The sequence below is a fragment of the Manihot esculenta genome, chromosome 14, assembly GCF_001659605.2.
Source record: "Manihot esculenta cultivar AM560-2 chromosome 14, M.esculenta_v8, whole genome shotgun sequence".
Lineage (NCBI taxonomy): Eukaryota > Viridiplantae > Streptophyta > Magnoliopsida > Malpighiales > Euphorbiaceae > Manihot > Manihot esculenta.
This window is the reverse complement of record NC_035174.2, coordinates 21,174,499-21,200,781: the sequence shown is the minus strand read 5'-3', so window position 1 is coordinate 21,200,781 and position 26,283 is coordinate 21,174,499. Positions and strand designations below refer to the sequence as shown.

At 34.8% G+C, this 26,283-nt stretch overlaps 2 protein-coding genes across 2 annotated transcripts; one reads left to right on the top strand and one right to left on the bottom strand.

The window, feature by feature from the left end:
* The first annotated feature begins 2,948 nt into the window (after positions 1-2,948).
* LOC110621459 lies at positions 2,949-6,375 on the top strand. Its single transcript, XM_021765742.1, has 7 exons — positions 2,949-3,223; positions 3,338-3,530; positions 3,645-4,164; positions 4,405-4,821; positions 4,919-4,943; positions 5,109-5,760; positions 5,827-6,375. Exons 1-7 carry the CDS (start codon positions 2,949-2,951, stop codon positions 6,373-6,375), a joined length of 2,631 nt encoding a protein of 876 aa, XP_021621434.1.
* Positions 6,376-7,801: 1,426 nt separating this feature from the next.
* Positions 7,802-24,967, bottom strand: LOC110621306 (flavin mononucleotide hydrolase 1, chloroplatic). The gene is made up of 7 exons (XM_021765538.2): positions 24,677-24,967; positions 24,226-24,301; positions 10,710-10,761; positions 9,702-9,816; positions 9,553-9,623; positions 8,823-8,910; positions 7,802-8,137 (listed from the first exon to the last, which is right to left on the bottom strand). Exons 1-7 carry the CDS (start codon positions 24,889-24,891, stop codon positions 8,005-8,007), a joined length of 750 nt encoding a protein of 249 aa, XP_021621230.1. The 5' UTR covers positions 24,892-24,967; the 3' UTR covers positions 7,802-8,004.
* Between the last annotated feature and the right edge of the window lie 1,316 nt (positions 24,968-26,283).

The window sequence follows — 26,283 nt, the reverse complement described above, 5'->3', positions numbered from 1 at the left end:
CTAGAGGATTCCGACATCCGAGATTCCACCGGACGGTAGGAATTCCGATACCGGAGTCTAGTCGGGTATTACATCGGGGGCAAAAAAATCTATCAAAAGTAATAACAATATGTGGTCAGAACCTAAATCATCAAGGTGCTGAACCTGAGTCAATAGATATATGATAAACCAGTTGTGAGAAGAAAGAACAAGGTCAATCCTTTCATGGATATTCTGATTTCCACTTCTTTTATCATTCTAAGTCATGTTAGGCACATAAATTTAAGATCAAGTAGAAGCAAGTCATTAACAAAAGACAAAAAAGCTTTATTTTGGAGTCAACACATTCGATACCTCCTTTCTTTTCAGATAAGTTACGAATTGCATTAAAATCACCCCAAAATTAACAGTTCATTATTCAAGGATGGAGCATAGTTAATAAGAATTTGGAACTGCATAGACATGATAAACCATTTTAGTTCAACTGAGAATGATCATCCACAATAATGTCATGGATAAAAAAGAAGTATACTTATTACAAGCATCATTCTATGCCACACATAAACCTCTAGCACTACAATTTGGATTAACCAGGAGCTTATAAGAAAAAACCCACATTTACTACTTTCTTCCTTATCGCACTTTCCTAATTTTTTATCTCCAACAAAAAAATAAAATAAAATTTAGGGAATGGTTTGACGAAACCCTTTCAAAGAGTGGAACATTAAGGATTCCCCACACCCTGGACGTTCCAGCTTAAGAACTTCATGGATGCTCCTGGGTCCATTTAAGGTTAGCCACCCTACCTGATTAGTGTTGTATATAGAAGAATAAATCCTCTTGCGTTCGTCAACTTCCGTTCCCTCTCTCTGCTTCTTTTTTCTTCAATTCCCCTACTTGGTTCTTGTTGGATTTCAATAATCACCACACCCACATGCTACTTCTCTTTGGCTTTGGCCAATCTCTTCCACTTCTTATGTTATGGGGCATGTTCTTGACTTTGCTGATACACTCCTTCCAAATTAGCGAAAAATTTTCCGAGTGCCACATTTGGATGAAACAAGTCTCTCATTGGATCCATAAGATGCTCAAAAGAAATCCATTGATTTAAGTCTATGGACTTTTTAAAATACAAAAGTATGGGCAATAGGCTAAAATGTTAGCCTTTCTATATTGCCATCGTAAAGGAGGCCCAGTTCAGTTTCTACTAACTTCATAGTTAAAGGTGTTCTAGAAATTTTATATAAGGTATACTTTTCATTAAAACTTTATGAAAAATCATTAGGCACGATCATATATCTTGCAGATCGAATCATTCATATAACATGCAAAAATAAAATTCAAATATTTATTTTTTTTTTTTAAATCTCAACTCATCGATGATTTCATTAAATATTTTATAACTAGTATTTTTTTTTAATCCAGCTTCTCCATCATTGTGGATTTCATTTAGATTTAAATATCATATATTTTTTAGTTATTATATAATTGAAAAAAATATGTGCTAATATATGTTCTGAAATCAAAAATATCATAAAAAAATTAAAATAAAAAGGAGGCTCAATTATATAGAATTGAAATCAAAAATTGAATTTGTTATAGGATTTATGTTCACTGTCACGCAACTCGAACCATAAGAGACGATATCTCCCTCATTAAAAGCTTCACTCATGGCCTTTTGAGGTTTAGGACCAAAATAGCATATTCATTTGGCCCACTTTTAGAGATTTGGTTTAGGTCAAGTTTGGAATGGGTAGGATCATGATTTAGCTAGTTACTAAAGAATCATATTGGTTAAGAGAGCAAAGAGCATTAAAAGCCACTGTATGAAAGTGATGCGATAGGTAATTATATTTTCTAAAGAAATTACTTCGATTAATGAGATGAATCCCCATTTCCTACAAATAGTTCTAGAAATGGTTGCATAATTCATGTGTGAAAAGGATTTAGTAGAATTTTTTGAAGATAAAGGTACGACTGTATCAGGGTTAATGGTAGAAAGTATAGTGAAGGGACCAAACTTTGGTATTTCTAAAGTCTAATGCTGTGTAAAAGGAAAGGTGGTTTTGCCCAATCAATCACTTGATATATGGGTAGGAAAAATATTGAAGGTATGGAAGGTGGTTTCCAGTGGTTGTGAGTTTTCTTTCATTTGTGGTATTAGAGGTTGAGGACTGATGGGTAGTATATTGCAGGTGTCGTGAGTATTTGCAATTTAGGATGTGGATTTAACAACTAAAGACGAAGCTATATACTATGGATGGCTGGATGAAGTATCTAGTAAGGTTGATATATGAGGAGGTATTGTAAGCACATTTTAAATAGAGTTTTAAAATAATTATATAGCTTTTTGGCCAAGTTTCCCTCTGTGGTCTCTCTGTGTCTCGATACTCTCGCCTTTTTCTCTTCTTAAATCTAACTTCTTTTTTTCCCTTCCCCCATAGAAGACGATTTGCGTCAATTGACTATCGAAGCGGCTCATCCTGTCAAAGGTCAGAATAGCCGAAAGCAATGGTCGTCTTGTGTTGTAACTGCCGATAACTCGGCAATTCTCGGACAGTTAATGCATTGAAGGATTTGGTTACTAGTTACAAGTCGGACATTTTATGATGGAAACAAAAGCTCTTAGTTCACGTATGAAATTTTTTCGTAGTTTTTATATTTTGATGGTTGCTTCTCAGTCAATAGACAAGGATTGGGAGGAGGTCTTTCATTAACGTGGAAGAGTCATGTGTCTTTTTTTTATTGGCTTTTCTTCAAATTTTATTAATTCGATCGTTTCGCAAGGTAATGTCCAATAGAGGTTTACTGGTTATTATGGGTTTCCGGAATCGCAACGACGACGTCAATCTTGGAACCTTATTCGAGCTTTATCTTGTAGAAGCTCTCTTCCATGACTTTGTTCGGGAGACTTTAATGATTTATGCTCGAGAGATGAGAAAGGAGGAGCAACTTTACCAAATTATCTTATGCAGGGGTTTAGACAAGCATTTGAGCACAGTAATCTTATTCAAATACCCACTGTTGGCTCTTTCTTCATATGGGAGAAGGGCAGGGAGTCGAATAATCTGGTTAGAGAGAAGCTTGATAGAGCCCTTGCTACTAAGGACTGGGCTCGTAAATTCACTAATGATGTCTGCTTGGTTGTTCATGTTCCTAGATCGGATCACAAACCGTTGGTGATTAATACAGCTCCTAAGGATAATAGGAGAGATAGAAGGAGATTTCGATTTGATAATGCATGGTTATGTGATGAGGGTTTGGCTGAGATTGTTAAATGAACTTGGGTTAATTCTATACCACGCAACCTTTTGATGAAACGTGATGATTTAGTTTCTGCTCTTTCATTTTGGGGTAGGAGTAGAAATAGAGATTTTTGGCAAAAGAAGAAGACTATGCAGAGATTATTGGATAATGGACCAAGTACTGTTTCTCACGCCTCTTTAAAGGAAGATTGCAATCGTCTCCTTGAGCAGGAAGAAGTTAGACTTAAACAACAGGCAAAATGCTTTTGGCTTAACAATGGGGACCGAAATACAAAATTTTTTCATGTACAAATTAATGGTAGACGAAGAATGAACCGTATTACTAAATTAAAGGAGTCATCGGGTACCTAGATTGAGGATGAGCAGGAAATTAAAAATCATGTTCTGTATTATTTCTAGTTTATTCTTTATGGCGATTCTGTGGATTGTGAACGGATTTTTGAGTTGGTGCTGCCCTTGATTAGTGATGCCGATAATGCTGATCTTTGTGCTCCCTTTTCGAATGAGAAATTTAGAGTTACTCTTTTTCAGATGCATCCAGACAAGGCACCTGGGCCGGATAGGTTAAATCCTGCATTTTACCAGAGATTTTGGCACTTGATTGGTAATGATGTTTCCGATGGTTGTCGCCTATGGCTTCAACAAGGTACTTTTCCTTCTTCTCTTACTGAAACATTGATTATTTTGATCTCTAAAGTGGATAGCCCTGAAACTGTTAAAGACTTTCGTCCAATTACGTTATGTAATGTGTTATATAAAATTGTGGCTAAAGCTTTGGCGAACAGATTTAAAAGGGTCCTTCCTATGACTATCTCTAAGAATCAGTCTGCCTTTATCCCTCATCGGTTGATTACCGATAATATTATGGTTGCGTTTGAAATGATACACAATATGAAAACTAATAAGGGCAGAAATGATGGTACTTGTGCACTTAAAATTGATATTTTCTAAGGTTTATGATATGGTAGAGTGGGAGTTTCTAAAAGGTATGCTGGAATAATTTGGTTTTTTTACTCAATGGATTAGGTGGTTGACTATGTGCTTTTCGAAAGTCTCTTACAATATCAATTTTATTGGTGATTGGATTAGTCCTATTGTGCCTAGTAGAGGTCTTCGATAGGGGATCCTATTTCTCCGTATCTCTATTTGGTGTGTGCAGAAGGCTTATCGTTACTACTTAAAGATGCTGAATCTAGAGGCCGGTTGCAGGGCTGTAAGGCAAGTGCTAGATGCCCAAAGATCTCACATTTATTTTTTGCAGATGATTCTCTGTTATTTTTTAATGCTAGACTGGAGGAAGCAGATAGTATTAAATCTATTCTCAATACCTATGCTGCTGCTTCTGGACAAGTGGTGAACTTCAACAAATCTGGCATTTTCTTCAATCCCAATGTGGTCTCCTCTGTAAGGTCTAATATCAGTAATATCCTAGATGTTCATTCACCATTGAGTCATAGTGCCTATCTGGGGTTACCTTCTCTTATTGGGAGGAACAAAAAAGCAGTTTTTGATTTTCTAAAAGAAAGAATGTGGAAGAGGATTAATTCATGGGGCAGCAGATTCCTATCTAGAACAGGTAGGGAGGTTCTCATAAAATCTGTGTTGCAGGCTATACCTGCATATTGCATGAATATTTTTTTGATTCCTATTACTATTTTGAATGAATTGTATAGAATGGTCAATGGCTTTTGGTAGGGGGTAAAAGAGAAGGGCAGAGGGGTATTAATTGGTTAGCGTGGGAGAAGATGTGTAGTAGAAAGAAGGAGGGGGTATGGGGTTTCGGGACTTTAGGAATTTTAATTTATCTTTACTTGGCAAACAACTGTGGAGGTTCTTAACAAATCATAATACTCTTTGTTATAGAGTGTTTAAAACAAAGTACTTCCCAAATGGTGATTTATTTTCCACCAATGTAAGTAATGGTGCTAGCTTTATTTGGAAAAGTGTGATGGCAATAAGGGAGTTGATTCAAAGGGGTACAAGGTGGAGGGTGGGTAATGGAGAGAATATTTTAATGGCTTCAGCTCCCTGGATTCCTAAGGAGGATATCTTTTTTGCAGATGATGGCTTCGATTTTATTGAACCACATTTGCGTGTTTGTGATCCTTTTGAAGGTAATGGGAGGGTTTGGAACATTACTCTTTTAATGGAGCTTTTTTCTTCAAGAGATATCAAGCCTAGTATTAGTATTCCTATTAGTATTATCAATAAGGAAGACCCCTTCTTGTGGCACTTTGATAAAGGAGGTGTGTATACGGTGAAATCCGCATACGTTGTGTATATGAATTTACTAGGAAGATCATCTTTTAATGTGGGGGATGAGTCGTGGACTAGTTTGTGGAATGTTTCGATCCCTCCAAAAGTGAAGGATTTCTGTTGGAGAGCTTGTAGAAATATATTGCCTACAAAGGATAACTTAAGGCAAAAGAGCGTGGATATGGATGCTAGATGTCCTTGGTGCCATAAAGATGAAAGTGTCAATCATATTTTGTTGCATTGTCCTGTGTCCAAGGAAGTTTGTAGGTTAGGGGGAGTGGAAGATTTGCAGCCTAATGATAATTTTTTTAATTTTTTACTGCAGATCTTGAAGTCCCAAGATAAAATTAGAAAAGCCTTTCTAATGGTCTGTGCATGGAGATTATGGTCAGCAAAAAACTCATTATTATGGAACCAAGTGCAAAATTCAGCAGCTCACCTTGTGGAAGATGTTATGCATCATATCTCGGATTGGGAAGTTGCTCAACATGCTAGTGCTTTGCATAGAAATACCATTGCTACTTTATATCAGGGCAGAAACTTGTTTTATTTCTCCAATCCTGCTCGTGATCTTGAAGTCATTCCTCTCCAAATTCGTGCGTCATCTCCAAGTTTGGATAATTTCAATTGGTTTTGTCAAATTGATGGATTTTTATTTCAAGTTCAAGATTTTATTGGCTACGGTTTTGTTGTGAAAAACTTTGAGAGTATATTTCAACGTGGTGTTTGTAGTTTCTCGGAAGGTAATGGTACGCTGATAATTGTTGAAACTTTAACTCTTCATCACTGTTTGCTCTTTGTGACAAAATTTTTGTCTTTTAATGGCTGCATTTTTCTAGACTGTTTGCAAGTAATTTTCAGTTTCCACATTTAGACATTTCTGAACTGAGTTTGATTTTGAATGATTGTAAATCTCTATTAGACATATTTCTATTAGATGGATTCGTCGTTATACTACTCTAACTGCTCATACTTTGGCTAGAGAATTTATTAGGCCTGATCGTCTCTCTATTTGAAATAATATATCTCTTTATTTAATAAAATTTTATTAATACAACCAATAATTTTATTTAAAAAAAAAAAAACACCACACCACCTTCAATAACGTTTTCGGTATTTTTTCCATTTTTTTTCTTTAAAAATTCTTTCTTTATTAATGTTTTCGCAAGTTAATATTATTTTAATAAATTATTTTAAACTCCCTCTAAACTATTAAAAAATTTTTTTAAAAATATTATTTTAATAATTAACCCTTATTTAGCCTGTTGAACAACTAAGTCTAAATGCTTATATTAATTTACATTCAAAATTTTAAATTTAAAATAATTTAATCACAATTATAATAAAATAGTTAAATTAAATATTAAAAAATTAATAATAAATAATAATATATTTTTAAAAAATTTATTTAACTAATAAAATAGTGTTTAAAATAAATATTTATATTCCAATGATTTTTTTTTATTTTGTCAATTGCATTCTTTTTAACACTTATTCCCGTTTCTATACATCATAAATCAATGAAAATTTAAAGTGTGAAACAAATTAAAACTTTACGTAATGCATATAATTCACTTTATTTAATATTATTGATATTAAATACAAATTTTCATCGTTCGGCATATAATTTATAACAATATTAAATATAAATATTAAATAAAATATTACAATATATATAAATTTATTTATAATAAATATTTATTACATATAATATATTTATTATTATATATGATAAATATAAAATATATTTATTTACAACATAAAATTTAAATTGAAGACTATAAATTATCGTTAATAAAACAATTTAAGAAAAATACTATAAATTATCGTTAAATTTTCTAAATCTAATTTAATTCTTTAGGCTATAATTATAATAAATTTTAAAATTGATTTCGTTACTAAACATTTAAAATTTTAAATATAAATGTAAATTAGCATGAAACGCTTAAAAAAAAAAATCCCCTCAGTTTGAGATTTCATATCAAAATTCCAACAACCAAAAGGGTTAATATAGTGAAAAATGGCAAGTAAAGAAAAGGTATTTACCAGGAAATCACCAATGTATGCAGAAAATCAAAGAACGCTCCAAATAAATCTTTTTTCTTTTTAATCCAAATTGGGAAGAAAAGTGTCTCTAAACCTGCATCAGGACACGGCAAGAAGAATGCTAATAATAACATGGATTAATGGCTGGATTGCTGTAACGGTCAGCTACCTGCTTGACGAAATTGCGGCAACTGACTGTTCCACATTGAAACATTTGAAGAAAATGGATTTATATATAATAGCTAGCACGTATATAATAATTAACACAAAATTACTAAATAATTTGAGTTAATCATTTTGGACCAAGTGGGAAGTGGGTCCAAAAGTTATTTGGGCCAGTTCGAACCCAGCTGTTTCAATTGCACTGATAGTTTTTTTTTTTAATATAAAAAAAAAAGGAAAAGTGTTAAGATGATGAACTCAGAGATGAATATTTGTGTTCGTTCCAATGCTTTAGTTAATCATGCCTTATATGTTCATCTGCTGAAACGTTAACCCCTATCCGAGCAAGATCTTCACGCAGCGTATGTGCATTTTTGAAATGAAGGCCAACAATGCCAACTTCAGTTGCAGCCTTTACATTTGTCAACCTGCAGTAATCCATGCAGCAGATTAGTATAGTGAAGCCAGCAAATCATTTTACATAATAAAGCAATTGTGCGCTGTACTTTTGATGGCACTTGCACTAAATTAATACAATGCTAATTACTAAATATGACAAGTTCCTGTAACTTCCATGGCTCCTTTGGAAAGAATTAAAAATGCAATTGACATTTAGAACAGTCATTTGGACTTGTGATGGCCTGGAAAAGAACTGCTTTCAATTTTCACTAGCAAGAGATAAGGAGGCTAGAAATGCTTTCAAAAGAACATGGAGAAACAATAAATAATAGCATAGCTGTAAAACGTATTTAATATTGCTGAAGATTGTTTGAAGCAAGAAATTTTTGCCAGGGGACCAGCAAGAATATACCCAGAAACTCATAGAAAATGGGTGACTTAAAATATGAATTTGATAGACAATGTCATTGATTTGCCTAGTGATAATTTAATATATAATGTAATTGATTTGGATGGGTAGAACAAATGGTTAACCAAATTAAATGTCACCAACCAGTTATTTGCTAGTCAAACAATACGAACCTACTAATCCTTATAATCTAACCTCGAGAGGCAAATGGTAATTCACCATTAACCATAGTAAAACATGAACTCGGCACAGAAATCAAATTCCTACATCATTACATATATATAATTGAACCAAAAGAAAAAAACCTGTCATCAATGAAAACACAGCTTGCTGGATCAACACTAAGATGTCTCACAACTTCTAGATAGAAATCAAGATCAGGCTTCCTCTTTCCTAAAATGTAAAGTGGATCAAAATCAATACAATCAGTTCAACAGTATTTGCAATCTCTATTTGAAGCATAAATCAACATAGATGCGTACAACCATATAATAATAATAATAATAATAACAATAACAACAATAATAAAGAAAATAAATAACTATATTGGAATGAATAAAACCTTATCCTGGTATCATATTGAAATAATGCAGCACAAGAGGGCATAAGATAAACAATCTTCCAAGATCCAGCAAATATTTCATAAACATGTTCATGTACCCATGCCATAGTTCCAGGGTGAAAAGGTCATCACATTTTTTCTTTTCTTTTTTCTTTTTATTTTTATTTTTTTTTTTCATTTTGTTTCATTAGGACTTGAGCACGAGATACTACAATCCTAGAGAAGATACTAGTACCACTGAACATTTTTATCAGTGCAATACTACTGCAAGTTTAATATCGAAAAACAAGTATATTTCTACATTTTTGAAATTTTTAGTAAAAGGTTACTAGAGTTTACTACTAAGAACATATTTTTTAATCCACTGCTTGCTGACTTGAAACAGAGTAATTGAGAGAATTTTGAGTATTTCTCATATATTATTGACTACATACACGGCCACTTATATACAAAGATCAAACTACTGAACATACCAGATATACACGAACAAAATGTCCAGGATAAGTACGTTGAGATTTTTAATTTCTCCTCAATCATTTTGTACCTATAAATCATAATCTGAAGAGGATGATGAGCCATTTCAGCACATAATCAATAATATGATAAATCCATTTCATCCTACCAGATGGGATAATTTGTAAAAGCATGCATCTCATAGTTATTTTGTCTTAAATCATAAAGCAACTCTGGAACACCGTCTATGTAGGAGTATCCTTTCCTCATACAATTTTTAAGCCCTGTAAAGACAAATGATGAAGTTAGTAACTCTGCAAACATGGAAGAAAAGGCAAAACCATTGAAACATGCTGCTTATTTAAGAACTTATTGAAATTATAATGTTAAAAGTAAAAAATGAAGAAGAAATTAATTTTTCCTCCTAGCCTAAATGATATAGCATCACAACCTCCATTTGTATTTCAGTACAGTTAATTTTGCAGCCTAGATAGAAGAATTTGCTAAGTAATTTATGAAATAGGCATGGTTTAGCCAAAGGAAAAGAAGGCATGCTATATTTTCCAAAAGGATAATATGCCAGATGTTAATCCAAGCAGTATTACAAAATGAATAATTGTGACATATTTGTCTTGTTGAAAGCAGGACATGTAAATATAAAATTGTAGATGGCATATGTCAGTTTCTATCATATACTACAATGTTCTCTGAAAATATCCAACATCTTACAGCACCATAAACCACAGAAGGTGGTCAAAAGTGCAATGCATCAATGACAGCATATTCTGTGAATAAGAAAAATGAAAAGGAGAAGAATATTGAAGGAAAACTAGGATTTCGTTTCATTATCATAGTGTCCGACTGCTTGGGGGAAATAATTTTCTTAACATTGCATGAATTGTGGAACTATTTACAAGTACATGAGACCATGGGTAAATAAATCACAAATAAGTTTACCATTAACCATGTGTCAATCAGTGGTAATTATACTTAAACAGTGCTATCACGGGGTATGTGATAAAAGAACAGCCTGATGAAATACATGAATATCTACAAACTCTGAATACTTAAAATTTCATCATGTTAGTATGGTTAACATAGCCAGATAAAGGAAAAATGCCAATCAACAGCAACAAGATTAAGAAAACATAACGTCTCCTAATACCAAGTCCTCAACCTTCCAAATCAAAAGGTCTTCCATCTTTGAAGAATTTTTTGAACAGCTGCATCTGAAGGAGAAAAAAGTATTCCTTATCAAAGATTGACATAATGAGATTTTTGAAGGTTAGAGAAAGAGAGGCAATTTGGACAAGGAGTAAAAAAAGAGGGAGTGGTGGTAGTGTTGTCACATAAGAAAATATAAAAACTAAAAGAAAAAAGCAGAAAGAGAATAACACAAGGCAACTTCCATGCAAGAGATTACAGTTTCAAACCTTGGCAACCCATCTCCTTTATGAATTTCATAAGAACCAAAGAGTAGGATATTGTCCAGAACAGGATGCTAGCAGCTCCAAGTATAGTTGCCAAATCGAGATTCGAATCGAAATCTTCATTTCATAAATCGAGAATTGAATCGAATCATAAGATTTGCTAAGACTTCCAAAAATCAATTAAAAATAATATATGTTCTAAAAATAAGTAAAAAATGTATCACAATGACTTATTTTGATAAATATAGAATTATTATTTATTTAATTAGAAATATTTTTCATAATAGGATAATATGTATGCATTATGTTATATAGTTTTTTTGTTATAAATTATGAACTTTGGAATTGTAGACAATAATTTTCATTATACATATATCGAAACTCTCATTTAAATTTGATCTAATAATTAAATAGTCAAAAAAATAGCACATTAGAATATTATAAATATAAACTATCATAACTTAACAACTATAATTAGTTAAGTAAATTAACTGAAAAGAAAAAAAGAAAAAGATAAGGGGAGAAAAGGATGATTAGTGGATGAAAAATAGCTAAGGGAAGGTTTTATATAAACTTTTTTATAGTAAAAATGAATAACATCTTAAATCTTGAAAATATAAGAGAATTAATTGCATCGGGTGAAAATTTCTTTGGTTCACCTTATTCACTATCAATTTTTTTGGATTTAGTCACAATTCATGTTTCCTATAGATTTGAATAGCTAGGATGTAAAACCGAATCGAGAATCCTAAAATTCGAATCCAGTATCGTAAGATTCAGATACATTAAGATTCACCCCATAGATTTGAATCGATTTGTTGAAAAATAGATTTGAATCGTAAAATTCAAATCAAGAATGTAATATTCTGACAACAGAGGCTCCAAGTGAATAACCAAAAGAGATGCTCAGTGGAGTTATAGTTAAAATTTTTGGCATCACAATTGTGTTTGCTAGGACCTAATTATTTATTGGAGTGACAACATTTTAACTTGGAGTTCAATAAATTGAGTAGAAAATTACTAAACTTTTTCGTCCATAATGACTAGTTTCTCAATTGAAGCAACAATCACTGCTTCTGATTGTTTCAAATATGGTATTGTTGCTTTTGTTGCCACCCTAATACCACATTGACTAAAATAAAATGAAAACCCACATCCACGACCACCATTGTCATCATCACTATAACTACTAAAAATTATAAGCTCAATAATCATTGTCACATCTCCAACACCACAACCACCTTACACCCACTACACAATGATCACTATCCCCACCACATCCACCATCATCATAACTATACCATAGTTGTCAAATCCAGATTTCAATCGAGAATTGAGAATCAAGATCTTCATTTTATAAATCGAGAATCAAATTGAATTATAAGATTTGATAAAAGTTCTAAAAGTTAATTAAAAACAATATATGTTCTAAAATAAGATAAAGAAAAAATATCATAGTGACATATTTTGATAAATATAAAATTATCATTTATCTAATTAAAAATTTTTTGCAGTCGTGGGCTTAGCGCCTTAATCTGTTGGTAATTGCATCAAAGTTGAACCAAGAGGTCCTGAGTTCAACTCTCCCAATTAGAAATATTCTTTATAATAGAATAATATGTATTTATTATTTATATGGTTTTATGTTACAAATTATGAGCTTTAGATTCCTAGAATTATAGACAAAAATTATCATTATACATATTTTGAAACTCTTATTTAAATTTGATCAAATAATTAAATAGTAAAAAAAATATGGCAGGGTAGAATATTATTAATATAAGTTGCATAACTTGAAAACTATAATTAATTAAGTAAATTGTTAAGTTTTTATTACAAGAAAAAGAAAGAGGGACAGAAAACAATAGAAGAAAAGGAAAATAGCTAAAAGGGCTATTTTAGCTAGCTGTTGAGCCACTGGGATTTAATTGTTCTCTTGGCTAGCTGTTGAGCCACTTTACTAATTTCTTATTGAATACAATACCTCTTTCTCTGCCTGACTCTTGTTATTTCATTTAATTCTTCCTTACTCCATCACATTGGTCCCAACCTGCTGGCACATTTTGCTCATGCCCAAGACGAGAATGGAATCTCGTGTTGATCTGGTGGAGAGGAACACTTCCACATTAGAAGAAGCCTTTGATGCCTTTTGAGTGGAAAATGCAACGTGGCATTTTGAGCAAGACCAACGTTTTAGTCGCCTTGAATCTCTTATTACTTCTTTTATTCGTGGAAAAACTATCACCAATGAGGCAGAATCCTCTACCCTCTTACAGCAACTTCACCAGCGACAAGTTCTCCTCAACCAGTGTCTGCACCTGTTGTTCCAACTGAGGATACGTCTCTTTCTGCCAAACAGGTCGAGATGCCTACGTTTGAGGGTGATGATCCACTCGGGTGGATAGTTAGAGCTGAGCAAAATTTTGAAATACACTCAACCTGAGAAGACCTTAAAATTTCTTTAGCTCTAGTTTCTATGGCAGGCGCTCCTTTACATTGGCTCTGCTGGATGCGACAACATAACCCAACATTATCATGGCCTCAATTTACTACAGAGCTGATTCAATAATATAGTGCTGATCTCTTTGACAATCCATATGAACACATTGCTGCCATTCGTTAAAAAGGTACTGTTGCTGAATATATTGATGATTTTGTCACAAGAGTAGCTCAGGTTCCTCTTCTTAATGATTGTCATTGTTTAGACTATTTTCTCAATGGTTTATACCTTGATATTCGCATCAAACTGCATTCTCATATTTTCAAAGATTTGCATCAAACCATGAAGCTTGCCCGTGAAATCGAATGTGAAATCAAGTATCATTCTTCTGGTTTCCTTCAGTCTAAACCATCTTATTCCCCTTCCTCCATAAAAACGCAATAAAATTTGGGCCTGGCCCATCAACCTTCTCGCTTCTACACCAGTCCATCCTTATCCCCACATATCCGTCATTGCCATAACCCCTCCAGCCCCCAACACCGCAACCTGCATCCACCAGAAAAATCCTTACCGCCTGCATCCCATCCATTTCTCCTACCAGCTCCACAACCTAAATTTCAACCCACCGCCTCATGACCCTGCACTTGCCAATATTCCCACCTCAAATACCAGAAATTACGGGTTAAAGGGCTTTGTTTCAAGTGTAAACAACCTTACTCCCCTCTTCATGAGTGCCCTAATAAATCCTTATGAGCTTTGATTGTGGGTGAGAAAGAAACAATTGTTGATGACACGAAACTTGATCTTTTGGATGCTTCTACTGACTCTTCATTCCTTGTTCAGTTTCACAAAACTCATTTGTCTCACATTGAGTTGCCCTAATTCTGTCAGTGGCATATCTCAGCCTCGGACAATGAACGTGTAGGGTTCCCTCTCTAAATGCTCTTTAGTTGTTATGATTGATAGTGGTGCCAGCCACAATTTCATTTCTGATAAATTTGTCTCTCGCCATAACTTGCCAATTACTCCCACTCTTCCATTTTCTGTTAAATTGGGGAATGGTCACCATGTCACCTCTATGGGTCTTTGTCGCATTTTACCAATTGAAACGCAGAGATTCTCTATTGCTGCAGACTGTTATGTTTTTCTTTAAATGGCATGGACATTATTCTGGGTGTTACTTGGCTTTAGACTTTGAGGGATGTCCAGGTTAATTGGAGGTCTATGACCATGTCTTTTGCCTCAAATAAGAGTCAGGTGTCATTGAAACGCGATTCCTCTCTGTGCCGCACTCCTCTCACAATTGAAACTATTCACAAGTCTGGATATTAATTTTGCTACTCTCCTGTGGAATATTGATCATTTGCACACCAACCCTCCTCTAGCCTCTATCTTACATGCTGAACAGACCCACCAGCTTCAACAAGAAAAAATTACTATTTAGTCCCTATGGTTTGGAGAAACTAACTAATTAGCCCCTTAATTTTGAAAAATATATTAAAACGCTCCTGACGCTTTAAAAAGTCCACTACTTAGTCCCTCCATTAATTTTGCCGTTAAGTATTTTATTACTTAATTCCTATAGTTTTGAAAAACTTATTAGTTGGTCCCCCAAGTTTTTAAAAGGTTTACTAATTAGTTCCTCTGTATCAGGAGCATTTTAGACTTTTTTGCAATATTTAACGGTTAAAACTAATGAAGGGACTAATTAGTATACTTTTTAAAATGTTAGGGACGTTTGAATGTATTTTTCAAAATCGATGGACCAATTAGTGAGTTTCTCCACATCATAGGGACTAAATAGTAATTTTTCCCTTCAACAATTACAATCCGAATATGAAGATGTGTTCTCCAAACCTTCCCAACTGCCCCCTCATCACCCTGCTGATTACCACATTCCCTTGCAACCAGGCACTTCTCCTATCAGTGTCAAGCCTTATTGGTATGGATACGTGCAAAAAGACAAAATCGATAAGCTTGTCTCCGAAATGCTCTCTGCTGGCATCATACAATCTAGTTCCAGCCCATTTTCTAGTCCAGTCCTCTTGGTGCGCAAGAAAGATAGAAGTTGGCATTTTTGTGTGGATTATCGCCAATTAAATAAGGCCACTATTCTTAACAAATACCCCATATCCGTCATTCAAGAGATGCTTGATGAATTACATGGTTCTTGTTACTTCTCCAAGTTGGACCTCAAATATGGTTATCACCAAATTCGTGTAGCTATTGATGATATCCCTAAGACTTCGTTTCAAACGCATTCCGGCCATTATGAATTTTTAGTTATGCCTTTTAGGCTTACTAATGCGCCGGCTACCTTCCAATCTGTCATGAACGATGTATTCAGACCTTGTGGCGTTTCGTCTTCATCTTCTTCGACGATATTCTCATCTACAGTAAAGATTGAGAATCACATCTGGTTCACTTACGGACTATTTTACAACTTCTGTGTGATCATCAATTCTTTGCTAACAAGAAGAAGTGTTACTTGGGAAAGCTCTTTGTGTTCATCTGGGACACATCATATCCACTAAAGGTGTCAAGATGGACCCATCTAAGATTTCAGAAGTGCTCCGTTGGCCAATTCCAAAATCATTAATGGGCTTTCATGGCTTTCTTGGATTAACAGGATATTACTGTCGCTTCATATGCAATTATGGACAATTGCCTAGACCTCTCACTTCTTTGCTCAAAAAAGAGGCTCTTCATCCTTTTAAATGGTCTTCTTTAGCTCATGAAGCATTTGTCAATCTTAAACAGGCTGTTACTTTTGCTCTAGTTCTCACCATGCCAAACTTTTCGAAACATTTTGTTGTTGAATGTGACTCATCAGGTATAGGTTTGGGTGCAGTTCTTATGCAAGATGTCAAGCCATTAGCTTTTTATAGCAAAACTCTTTCCTCCAACTCTCTTGCACTCTCAGCTTATGATCGGGAACTAATGGCATTGGTTTTAGTTGTGACTCATTGGCATATAGAGCGAATTTTTACTGTCCAAACAGATCACTGCAATCTCCGACATCTACTTAAGGCACAGCAACATTGGATTTCAAAATTAATAGGTTACCGTTTTGTTGGAATAAACTGCCTAATTAGGAGTAGATTATGTAATCATAGAGATTTGCACAATTAACAGATTTGATATATATTGTTTCCTGTACAAGCTTATCTTGTTTCCTTAGAATAGGATTGCTTCCTTTTTCTCTCCTGATTTTGTGTTGTAAATATATCTATATATAACCTCCTTTCCGGAGAAGAATACACAACAACTGAATTATTCACAGATTCCATCGTTCAACATGGTATCAGAGCAATTCTGATCCTGAAAGAATTACTTCCCGAATTTCATATCTTGAAACCACCACCATAGTTTACCATCTGCAATATCGTATTTTGTATTCCCCAACACCATTATTGTTCGACCACAACAGAAGTCCAAAAAAATATGGAGGACAAATCACAACCTACAGCTAACGTTACCCACCCAGGTATTGTTGGTAAGGCAAATGTACTCTCTGCAGCTTCTAAGAATAGTACTTGAATTATTGATACAGGTGCATCTGATCATATGACTAGAGATTCAGGGCAGTTACAATCCATTTGTGCTTCTTCACAATCTGTTATATCTACAGCTAATGGTGGTACTTCTCCAATTACTGGAGAAGGATCAGTCATCTTGTCTAGTACCCTTATTCTAGATACTGTCTTGATTGTTCCATCTCTTGAATATAACCTTTTGTCGGTTAGCCAAATAATCTCTTCTCTTGCGTGTACTATAACTTTTTAGCCCTCATTCTGTCTTTTAGGATATTCTGACCCGAAAGATTCTTGGTTATAGTGTTAAAAGGGGCAAACTCTATTACTTGGATCTGACAAATAATGGAAAACAGAAAAATAACCTTGCATGTCAAACGAGTAGTAGAGACAAAGCTCAAGCAACTGTTTGTTTATGGCATCGGTGATTATGACATATTTCATTTGGATATCTTAAGAAATTGCAACCACATCTTTTTTCAAATTTGAATATTTCAGACTTTCATTGTGATATTTGCGAACTGGCCAAAAGTCACCGTATTTCTTATTTACCATGCTTAAATAAATGTTCTGAACCATTTATGATTATACATTCTAACGTTTGGGGTCCTGCAAAGATTCCTTCTATTTCTAAAGCACGATATTTTGTTACATTCATTTATGAGTGCACACAAATGACTTGGGTGTCTCTGCTTTACAAAAAAAGTGATGTTCTTACAGCATTTCAGGAATTCTACAATATAGTGGGCACTCAATATCAAAGGCAGATTCGTGTTTGGTAAACTGACAACGCACTGGAGTTCTTGGATACAAATTGTGGAAAGTTTCTAAGCGAAAGAGGGATTCGACATCATACTTTTAACACCTATACTCCACAACAAAATGGCTTGGCAGAAAGGAAAAATAGGCAAATCATAGAAGTTGCTCATGCTTCTCTCTTTGGCATGAATATGCCTCGGTTCTACTGGGGAGAAGCAGTGAAGTTTGCTATTTATCTAATTAATCGGGCCCCCTCTCGCGTACTTGATTTCCGAACTCCTCAACAAAAGATGCAAGCTTTCTCCTCACTGTCACATGTCCCAAATCTTGAACCAAGGGTTTTTGGTTGCACAGTATATGTCCATATTCCAAAAATTTTGCGAAATAAACTTGATCATTGTGCTAAACGATGTGTATTTGTTGGCTACTCCGATTTCTAGAAGGGATACCGATGCTATGATCCACACATAAAAAGGTTACATGTGACCTTGGATGTGTCCTTTCGTGAATCAGAACCATACTATTCAGGGAGAGTCACACCTCCTTCTCTTCAGGGGGAGAGCTTTAGTGAAGAGAATGTGCCACAAGAAATAATGACAGATTTCTTAGAACTAGAGGAAGTAAGTGAAAGTTTTCAGCATAACAGTCAGCAAGGTCTCTCTGAAAGATGTGATGAAGATTTATTAATTTCTTCTGGAAAATTACAAATACCAACGTCTGCTGAAGAATCACCAATATCTGAAGAGTTGCCCATGATAACACCATCAACCAAAGAACCAACTCAGAATATCCTGGACACCAACATTTCTACTCAGGTAAACCCGAGTCCTATATTTGATGAGTGTAATGAAACAAGTAACTCTTGTGACAATATGGCTCCTAGATATCCACAAAGATAAAATAAGGGTGTACCAAGGAAACAGAATGAACCTGACCTTAGAGCTAATGTCAAGTATCCAATTAGCAATTATCTTTCTACTCATAGATTGTCTAAGTAATATGCACTTACTATTAATCAATTATCCAAAGTATCTATTCCTAGTAGTGTGCAGGATGCCTTAGCAGATCCAAAATGGACAAAGGCGATGAACGAAGAGATGGAGGGCCTACAAAAGAATTCTACATGGGAACTTGTTCCTCTACCTGAAGGAAAGAAGACAATTGGATGTAGATGGGTATACACTATGAAACTTAAAGCAGATGGAAGCATTGATAGATATAAAGAGAGGTTGGTTGCAAAAGGATATACACAAAAGTATGGAGTAGATTATCAGGAGACTTTTGCACCGGTGGCCAAGCTCAACACAATTCGTATCCTTATTTCTGTAGCAATAAATCGAGGTTGGCCTTTGAATCAATTTGATGTTAAAAATGTTTTTCTTAATGGAAATTTGGAGGAGAAAGTCTATATGAAGGTCCCACCGAGGGTTAAACGGAGTACTTCAAACAGAAATAAAGTTTGTAAGCTGAAGAAATCATTGTATGGGCTTAAACAATCACCTAGAGCTTGGTTTGGGACGTTCACTTCAGCGATGAAGGCATTTGGTTATAAACAGAGTAATTCAAACCATATTTTATTTATCAAACACAAAGAAGGGAAGGTAACAGCTTCAATTGTGTATGTCGATGATATGGCCTTAACAGGAGATGATCCTTGTGAAATGAAGTTATTGCAGGACTATTTGGCTGTTGAATTTGAAATGAAGGATCTTGGGCAACTTAAATATTTCTTAGGTATTGAAATTGCAAGATCAGAACGAGGGATTTTCCTTTCACAGCAGAAGTACATTCTGGATTTGTTGACTGAAACTGGAATGCTTGCCTGCAAGACAGCAGAAACTCTGATGGAGGTGAACCATAAACTCGGTTTGTTTACAGAACAAATTCCAACAGATGTGGGACGCTATCAACGATTGGTTGGGAGATTGATCTATTTGACTCACACGAGGTCAGACATAGCATATGTTGTAAGTGTTGTAAGTGTTGTAAGTCAATTCATGCATAAACCAAGTGAAGAACACATGAATGCAGTATACCGGATCTTGAGACACCTGAAGGGGGCTCTAGGCAAGGGACTATTATTCTCAAAGAATGGTACATCAAACATTGAAGGATACACGGATGCTGATTGGACAAACGATCTACTTCGGGTTATTTTACCTTCGTGGAAGGGAATCTGGTTACATGGAGAAGTAAAAAACAAAAGGTGGTGGCGCGGTCAAGTGCAGAGGCCGAATTCAGAGGTATGATGCATGGTTTATGCGAGCTATTGTGGATTAAGAGCGTTCTAAAAGAATTGGGAATAGACAATGCAAGCTCAATGAAACTTTACTGCGACAACAAGGTTGCAATTGAGATTGCACAGAATCCCGTACAACATGATCGCACCAAACATGTTGAAGTTGATCGGCATTTCATCAAGAAAAAGCTAGACCAGAAGATTATATAGTTCCCGTTTGTCAAATCAGAAGACCAGTTAGCTGATATACTCACAAAAACAGTGTCTGAGAAGATATTCCATAATATGGTTGACAAGTTGGGCATGATAGATATCCATGCTCCAACTTGAGGGGGAGTATTGGAATAAACTGCCTAATCAGGAGTAAATTACGTAATCATAGGGATTTGCACAATTAACAGATTTGATATATATTGTTTCCTGTACAGGCTTATCTTGTTTCCTTAGAATAGGATTGCTTCATTTTTCTCTCCTGATTTTGTGATGTAAATACATCTCTATATAACCTCATTTTCGGAGAAAAATACACAACAACTGAATTTTTCACAGATTCCATCGTTCAACACGTTTTGTGATACAATATAAAACAGGAGTTGCTAATCGTGCAACAGATGCCTCATCCAAGGTGAGATGAGGAGGAAATTGTTCTCTCAGCTATTTCACTTCCTACACGGTTGGGTTATGATGCTTTACATAATAATATTCTCCACGATGAAGGGATACAAACTATTATTTTTGATATCAAATCTCACTTGGGTAAGCACACTCACTATTCAATAGTGAATGACAAGCTATACTACAAGGGTTGATTGGTGATTCCCTCTTCTTCTTGGACACAGCGGTTAATTTCAAAAATGCATTGTACATCTACTGGAGGCCATTCTGGTGCTTATCACACTTATCGCAAAATGTTGCTTCTTTCTTTTGGTTTGGTATGATGAAGATGATTCAAATGTTTGTGGCCTCTTGTATTGTTTGCTAGAAACATAAATATGAGATTTTATCTCCAGCAAGCCTGCTCCATCCCCTTCCTATTCCCCAGAACATCTGGAAACACATTACTCTACTTTTTATCACCGGACTACCAAAATCAAACGGGGTGGATTGCATCCTAGTGGTTGTTGACCGACTAAGTATGGGCACTTTATTCCTTTGAAACATCCTTTTACTGCAAAATCTATGGTTGAAACTTTTACAAGGAAAATTGTTCGTTTACATGGAATTCCTAAATCAATGGTCAACGATCGTGATCCTTTGTTTCCCAGCAGCTTTTGGACAGAAATTTTCAGGTTACAAGACACTCATTTGAAATTCAGTTCTACATACCACCCTCAAACAGATGCCCAATCCGAGGTGCTAAACAGAACGATTGAATCATATTTGCAATGTTTTCATCGGAACAACCCAAGTCATGGTTGTAGTTGAGTTGAGCAAAGTATTGGTATAATATAACCTTTCACAGTGCAGCAGGCAAAGACTCCTTTGGAAATAGTGTATGGTCGAGCTCCTCCCATCCTTCTTAATTTCCTACCAGGTGAAACTAGAGTAGAATTAATGGCAAATACTGTGGCTGACCAAAATGAGATTTTGCGCCAACTTAAATTTCACCTTCTTAGAGCTCAGTAGCACATGCAACATTATGCCAACAAGCATCATCGTGACTTGTCATTTTCTGTTGGGGATACAGTGTTCCTTAAACTCCGGTCTCACCGCCAACAATCTCTGGCTAACCGTGTCAATCAGAAACTATCTATGGTCCATTTCCAATTCTCAGCAAAATAGGAGCTACCGCCTATAAATTGGACCTCCCTTCCCCTTCCAGGATTCATTCGGTTTTTCATATCTCCCAGCTTAAGAGAGCAATTGGAAATCACCCCACCTGAAATGGTACTTGAAGATGTTATGGTGGTGGATCCTACCAAAATCCTCACCACTCAAACTTTGTCCAAAGACAGTACCACCATTAAATAATTCCTTGTTCAATGGCAAGGTCAATCACCAGAGAATGCCACATGTGTGGATGAACCTGATTTCAGAGGCCAATTTCCTCATTTCAGCCTTAAGGACAAGGCTTCTCCATTAGAGGTGGGTATTGTTAGGCCCACTTCTGCTGCTCAAGGACCACGCCCATTTAAAGTTTATTCTAGAAGGGTCAGGAATCAGCATAACAGAAAGGAATCTGGACAGGCAGGTATCTACGGAAAAGAATCATTTGTCTTCTTCCTAGGATAGGGGAAGAAAAGATTAGTTGGGATTATTTCTCAGGGGCCTTGCCTTGCATTATGGGATTGAATTGTTCTTTTGGCTAGCTGTTGAGCCACTATACTAACTTCTTATTGAATACAATACCTCTTTCTCTACCTGACTCTTGTTATTTCATTTAATTCTTCCTCACTACATCAGACTTCAACCATTGGCTCTCAAATCAAGAAGGAGAGAAGAATAGTTAAAAGAATCCCAGAATTTTTAAGGGGGATTAAGCAAGAGAAACCCCCAGAATTCTATGAAGGAGATGAATGTCCAGAACTTTGAGGAGAAAAAATGGAAAAAGTGAGCTGGAACTCCAAACCCAACTCTAAACTGTGAAGAAGAACAGAAAAAGAGACCCATAAATTTAAATGGCTCTAGTATCATATTAAATTTTTATTATAAGAAAAGGAAAGAGGGATGGAAGACAATAGAAAAAAAGGAAAATAGCTAAAAGGGCTACATCTTTACTTCCATCAACTCTGGCATAATACACAGTGCATATTTACAATGAGAAGTTACCAAATAGATCCTTAAATTTAGGAAGATATATTCCTTAAATTAAAGAGATAATTAATCCTTAAATCAAGGAGTAATTTTCTTCTTAATTTAAGGCCAATGTCATTAATTCTAACATAAATTAACTAAAAAGAAAGAAGAGGAAGAGGGAAAAAAATGAGTGGTGGAAGAAAAATAGTTAAAGAAAAGGTTTTATATACACTTTTCACAACAAAAATGAATGAGATCTTAAATTTTGGAAATATAATGTCTAACGAACTCTTTATAAATAATTGAATGAATTAGATGAAGGCTCAGTTAATTCATATTGATTCAACTAATTCACTATCAGTGCTTTCAATTTAGTCACAATTTAGGTACATTTCCAATTTACCCTAAAGGTTTAAATCGCTAGGACATGAAACTGAATCAAGAATCATAAGATTCAGGAACATTTAATATTCACCCTATAAATTCGAATTGATTTGTCAGGAAATTGATTCGAATTATAAGATTCTAATCGAGAATCATAAGATTCTAACAATACTAAACCACACTATTTACCAAATTGACAAATCCCTTTTTTGGGTTATAAATTTTAATATTTAGGAAAAAAAGTAAAAAAAAAAAAAACTACCGTGAGATTTTGTGCTCTGACACTTGGATTATTCAATCTTTCACAAATTGGTATCCTATACTTTACTCTGCTAGCACTTTAAGGACAAATGCTCTAACATTATTAATTTTGCTAACATGGCAGTGCGAGGCTAATAAAAGCTTTATCTTTTTAAAATTTATCTTAGTTCTTACTAAAGCTTTTAAAATTTATCTTAGTTCTTACAAATAATATGAGAGTAAAAACATATATAGGAAAGAAAAAAATTAACATTTGTACATTAGCAAACTTAACAGTGTTGGAGAAAGTGTCTTTAAGTGCTAAAGGAATAAAGATTAAATACCATAAATTGAACCGCGTGCTCCAAGAGTCGAAGCACAAAATCTCATGACATTTTTTTGTACTTTTTCCAAATATTTGTCAAACAATATAAATACATCTGCGACTTATTTTTTATTTCTAAAATTCACAATTACTAGTTACTCAACCCCTTTTGTTTCAATTTTACAAAATATTTACTGAATATCCCAAATAAGTACAATTGGGAAAAGTATATGCATCATACTAACGACACCAATTAGGAAACGCAAGAAAATATAAAATCTTTAATCTTATAAAACATCACCTACTACAGACCAAAATTAGTACACTTGTATGCATCATATGGATGACATGAAACAATTAGGAAAAATTAGAAAAATCCAAGCTCATTACATGTGAGAAAGAATTTTTACTCATCATAGGAAAAAAGCATTCAAGAAATCGAAGTTTGTTATGGCTTTGGAAACCACATTATCAGTGCTGTATTAAGCAAAACTTAAGGTCATTTCACCATTTAACATATCAAATATGCCTCAATACAGAGCTCTATTCACCTGCATACAAATTCTTCAACTAGCAATAATAATGTTTCAACACCAATTAAGAGTACCTCATCAATCAACCCCTTTTCAAACTCAATCCACGCAGTTGGGTGTTTGCTTTCTATCAGTTCCTCGAAAGACATTCTGCAGATAGAAACCCGATTTGATTATCTCAAAATAAAAGAAAAAGCATTTTTCATGGTCATAGAATTTGCAGCAGCAGGAGCCATCCATCAAGGAAGCCAATTATGCTAATGACAAAATCAAAAACCCATTTACGACGTCATGATGACAAATTGATAAAGGGCACTAACAAATTCTCTTTTCTTTCAGTAACCAAACGGGATGAAACTTTTTTAAAAAATGCAGCTATTGAGACAAATAAGAAAGAATTTTTCTCATTTCACTAACATACCAACCAGCAAAGCAAAATCAGAACCAAAATATCAGCAAATTTCACGCATTAAAATTGAGTTGTTCGACAATTTAGAGACGATTGAAAAAGGATTGAGAAAGTACCCGAAGAAGGGAGGGACGTCGTTGTAAAAAGGGTCTCGAACGATAGTGTCCATGATATCAAAGAGCAATATGGGCAGCTTTCTATCAATATTCTGGGAGGTCGCGGCGAAGGCTATGCAACTCCTGTGGGTGTTGAAAGTGGGATTCGAAGTCATTTTTCTGCAACTTGGCAAAGAGAATCCTGCGGTTACTCTCAGGGTCAGGGGCAATGCCATTTGGTTTGCTTTTCCACGTCTAAACAAAATCTTTATATATATTTGGAAATTCAGTGTGACGCTGTCAGCTCCCACTGGAGATATATATAGTATAACATGATTAAAAGAAAAAAAAAAAAAAAAGAGAGAGAGAGAGAAAAAAAAGAGAGAGAGAGAGAGAGAATTCGTAATGAGAATCAGAAAGGTATTCCCAAGGGTAAGTCTTTGTAATAAATTATGATCAAAAGCATATAAAGTTTAATATGGTGAGCATTAATCGATCGAATCGAACTAATTTAAAATTTTAGTTCGGTTTTTTATATATTTCGATTCGGTTTTTAATTTTAGAAATTTCGATTATTTCGATTCGATTTTAATTAGAAAAAAATCAAAAAAATCGAATCGAACCGATTAGTGATAATAATATGTTTTTTCAATAATATAGAGAAATTAAATCATATTAAAATTAAAATATTTTAATTAAATTTTAAAATATTAAAAATAAAGTGTAAAAAATAAAAAAATTATTAAAAATTGAAACCGATCAAACCAAACCGAATCGAACCGAATCAGACCGGTTCGGTTCGATTCAATTTTTGATCAAAATCGGTTCGATTCAGTTCGGATTTCATAAACACTAAAATTTCAGTTTTCGGTTTATTCGGTTCGGTTCGATTTTGAACCGAATCGACCGAATGCTCACCCCTAGAGTTTAACACTCGATGACCGATGGGTTTCACTATTTCAGTATTCCGGTATGAGACCAAGTCCATGGCAGTATTGGTCCAAGGCCCGATGCCATGGCAGTATTGGTCCAAGGCCCACGAAGCCTCTCGAATGGGCCGCCCCGATTTCTTCAGTTCTGACTCAGTTTTGCCAAGTAAATTGGATCGCTAATGAGCCCCAGCCTGCCCACCACGAGCTCGGCCCTGAAACGTGACAAGAGAAAGGACAGCCGGCCCAGTCACCTCGCAGCCCTGTCTACACGTGCACCGGAGGAAATTAAATAGCCGCCTAGCGTGGAGCAGATGTCTCATGCTTTCGTACGTACGGGTCTGTACAATAGAGACAGGTGGCACTATAGTTGTGAAGCCGTTAAGCATCACTAACAGACAAAAGAAAAAGGATAAAGGGGGAAGGGCACTCCCCACACTCAATACATTATTCACTGCAATACTTCAAATTAGGGATCTAGAGTAAGAGCTTAAGTGGAAATAAATGATCAAGTAGCAAAGAGAGCTTGTTTGACTAAGTTTATTTGCTTGAGGACAAGCAAAAAGTTAGGTGTGGGGGTATTTGATCAGTCCAAATTTAGACCATTTTATTATGATGTTATTAATGTTAATTTACACTTTTTCTGCCTAATTTTGTGATTTTGATCTTATTTTGCAGAAAATTATATAAAAGGGTAAT

What these genes read in the sequence shown, in the direction of transcription:
- LOC110621459 (XM_021765742.1), top strand. Translation starts at nt 2,949, where the DNA reads ATGCAGGGGTTTAGACAAGCATTTGAGCACAGTAATCTTATTCAAATA. An exon ending in TTTCGATTTGATAATGCATG is followed by an intron (nt 3,224 to 3,337) that starts GTTATGTGATGA and finishes ATTTTGGGGTAG; the next exon opens with GAGTAGAAATAGAGATTTTT. An exon ending in ATTGTCCTGTGTCCAAGGAA is followed by an intron (nt 5,761 to 5,826) that starts GTTTGTAGGTTA and finishes TTTTTACTGCAG; the next exon opens with ATCTTGAAGTCCCAAGATAA.
- LOC110621306 (XM_021765538.2), bottom strand. Translation starts at nt 24,891, where the DNA reads ATGGCATTGCCCCTGACCCTGAGAGTAACCGCAGGATTCTCTTTGCCA. An exon ending in AAGACCTTTTGATTTGGAAG is followed by an intron (nt 9,817 to 10,709) that starts GTTGAGGACTTG and finishes TTGTCTTTACAG; the next exon opens with GGCTTAAAAATTGTATGAGG. An exon ending in TGTGTTTTCATTGATGACAG is followed by an intron (nt 8,138 to 8,822) that starts GTTTTTTTCTTT and finishes GGATTACTGCAG; the next exon opens with GTTGACAAATGTAAAGGCTG.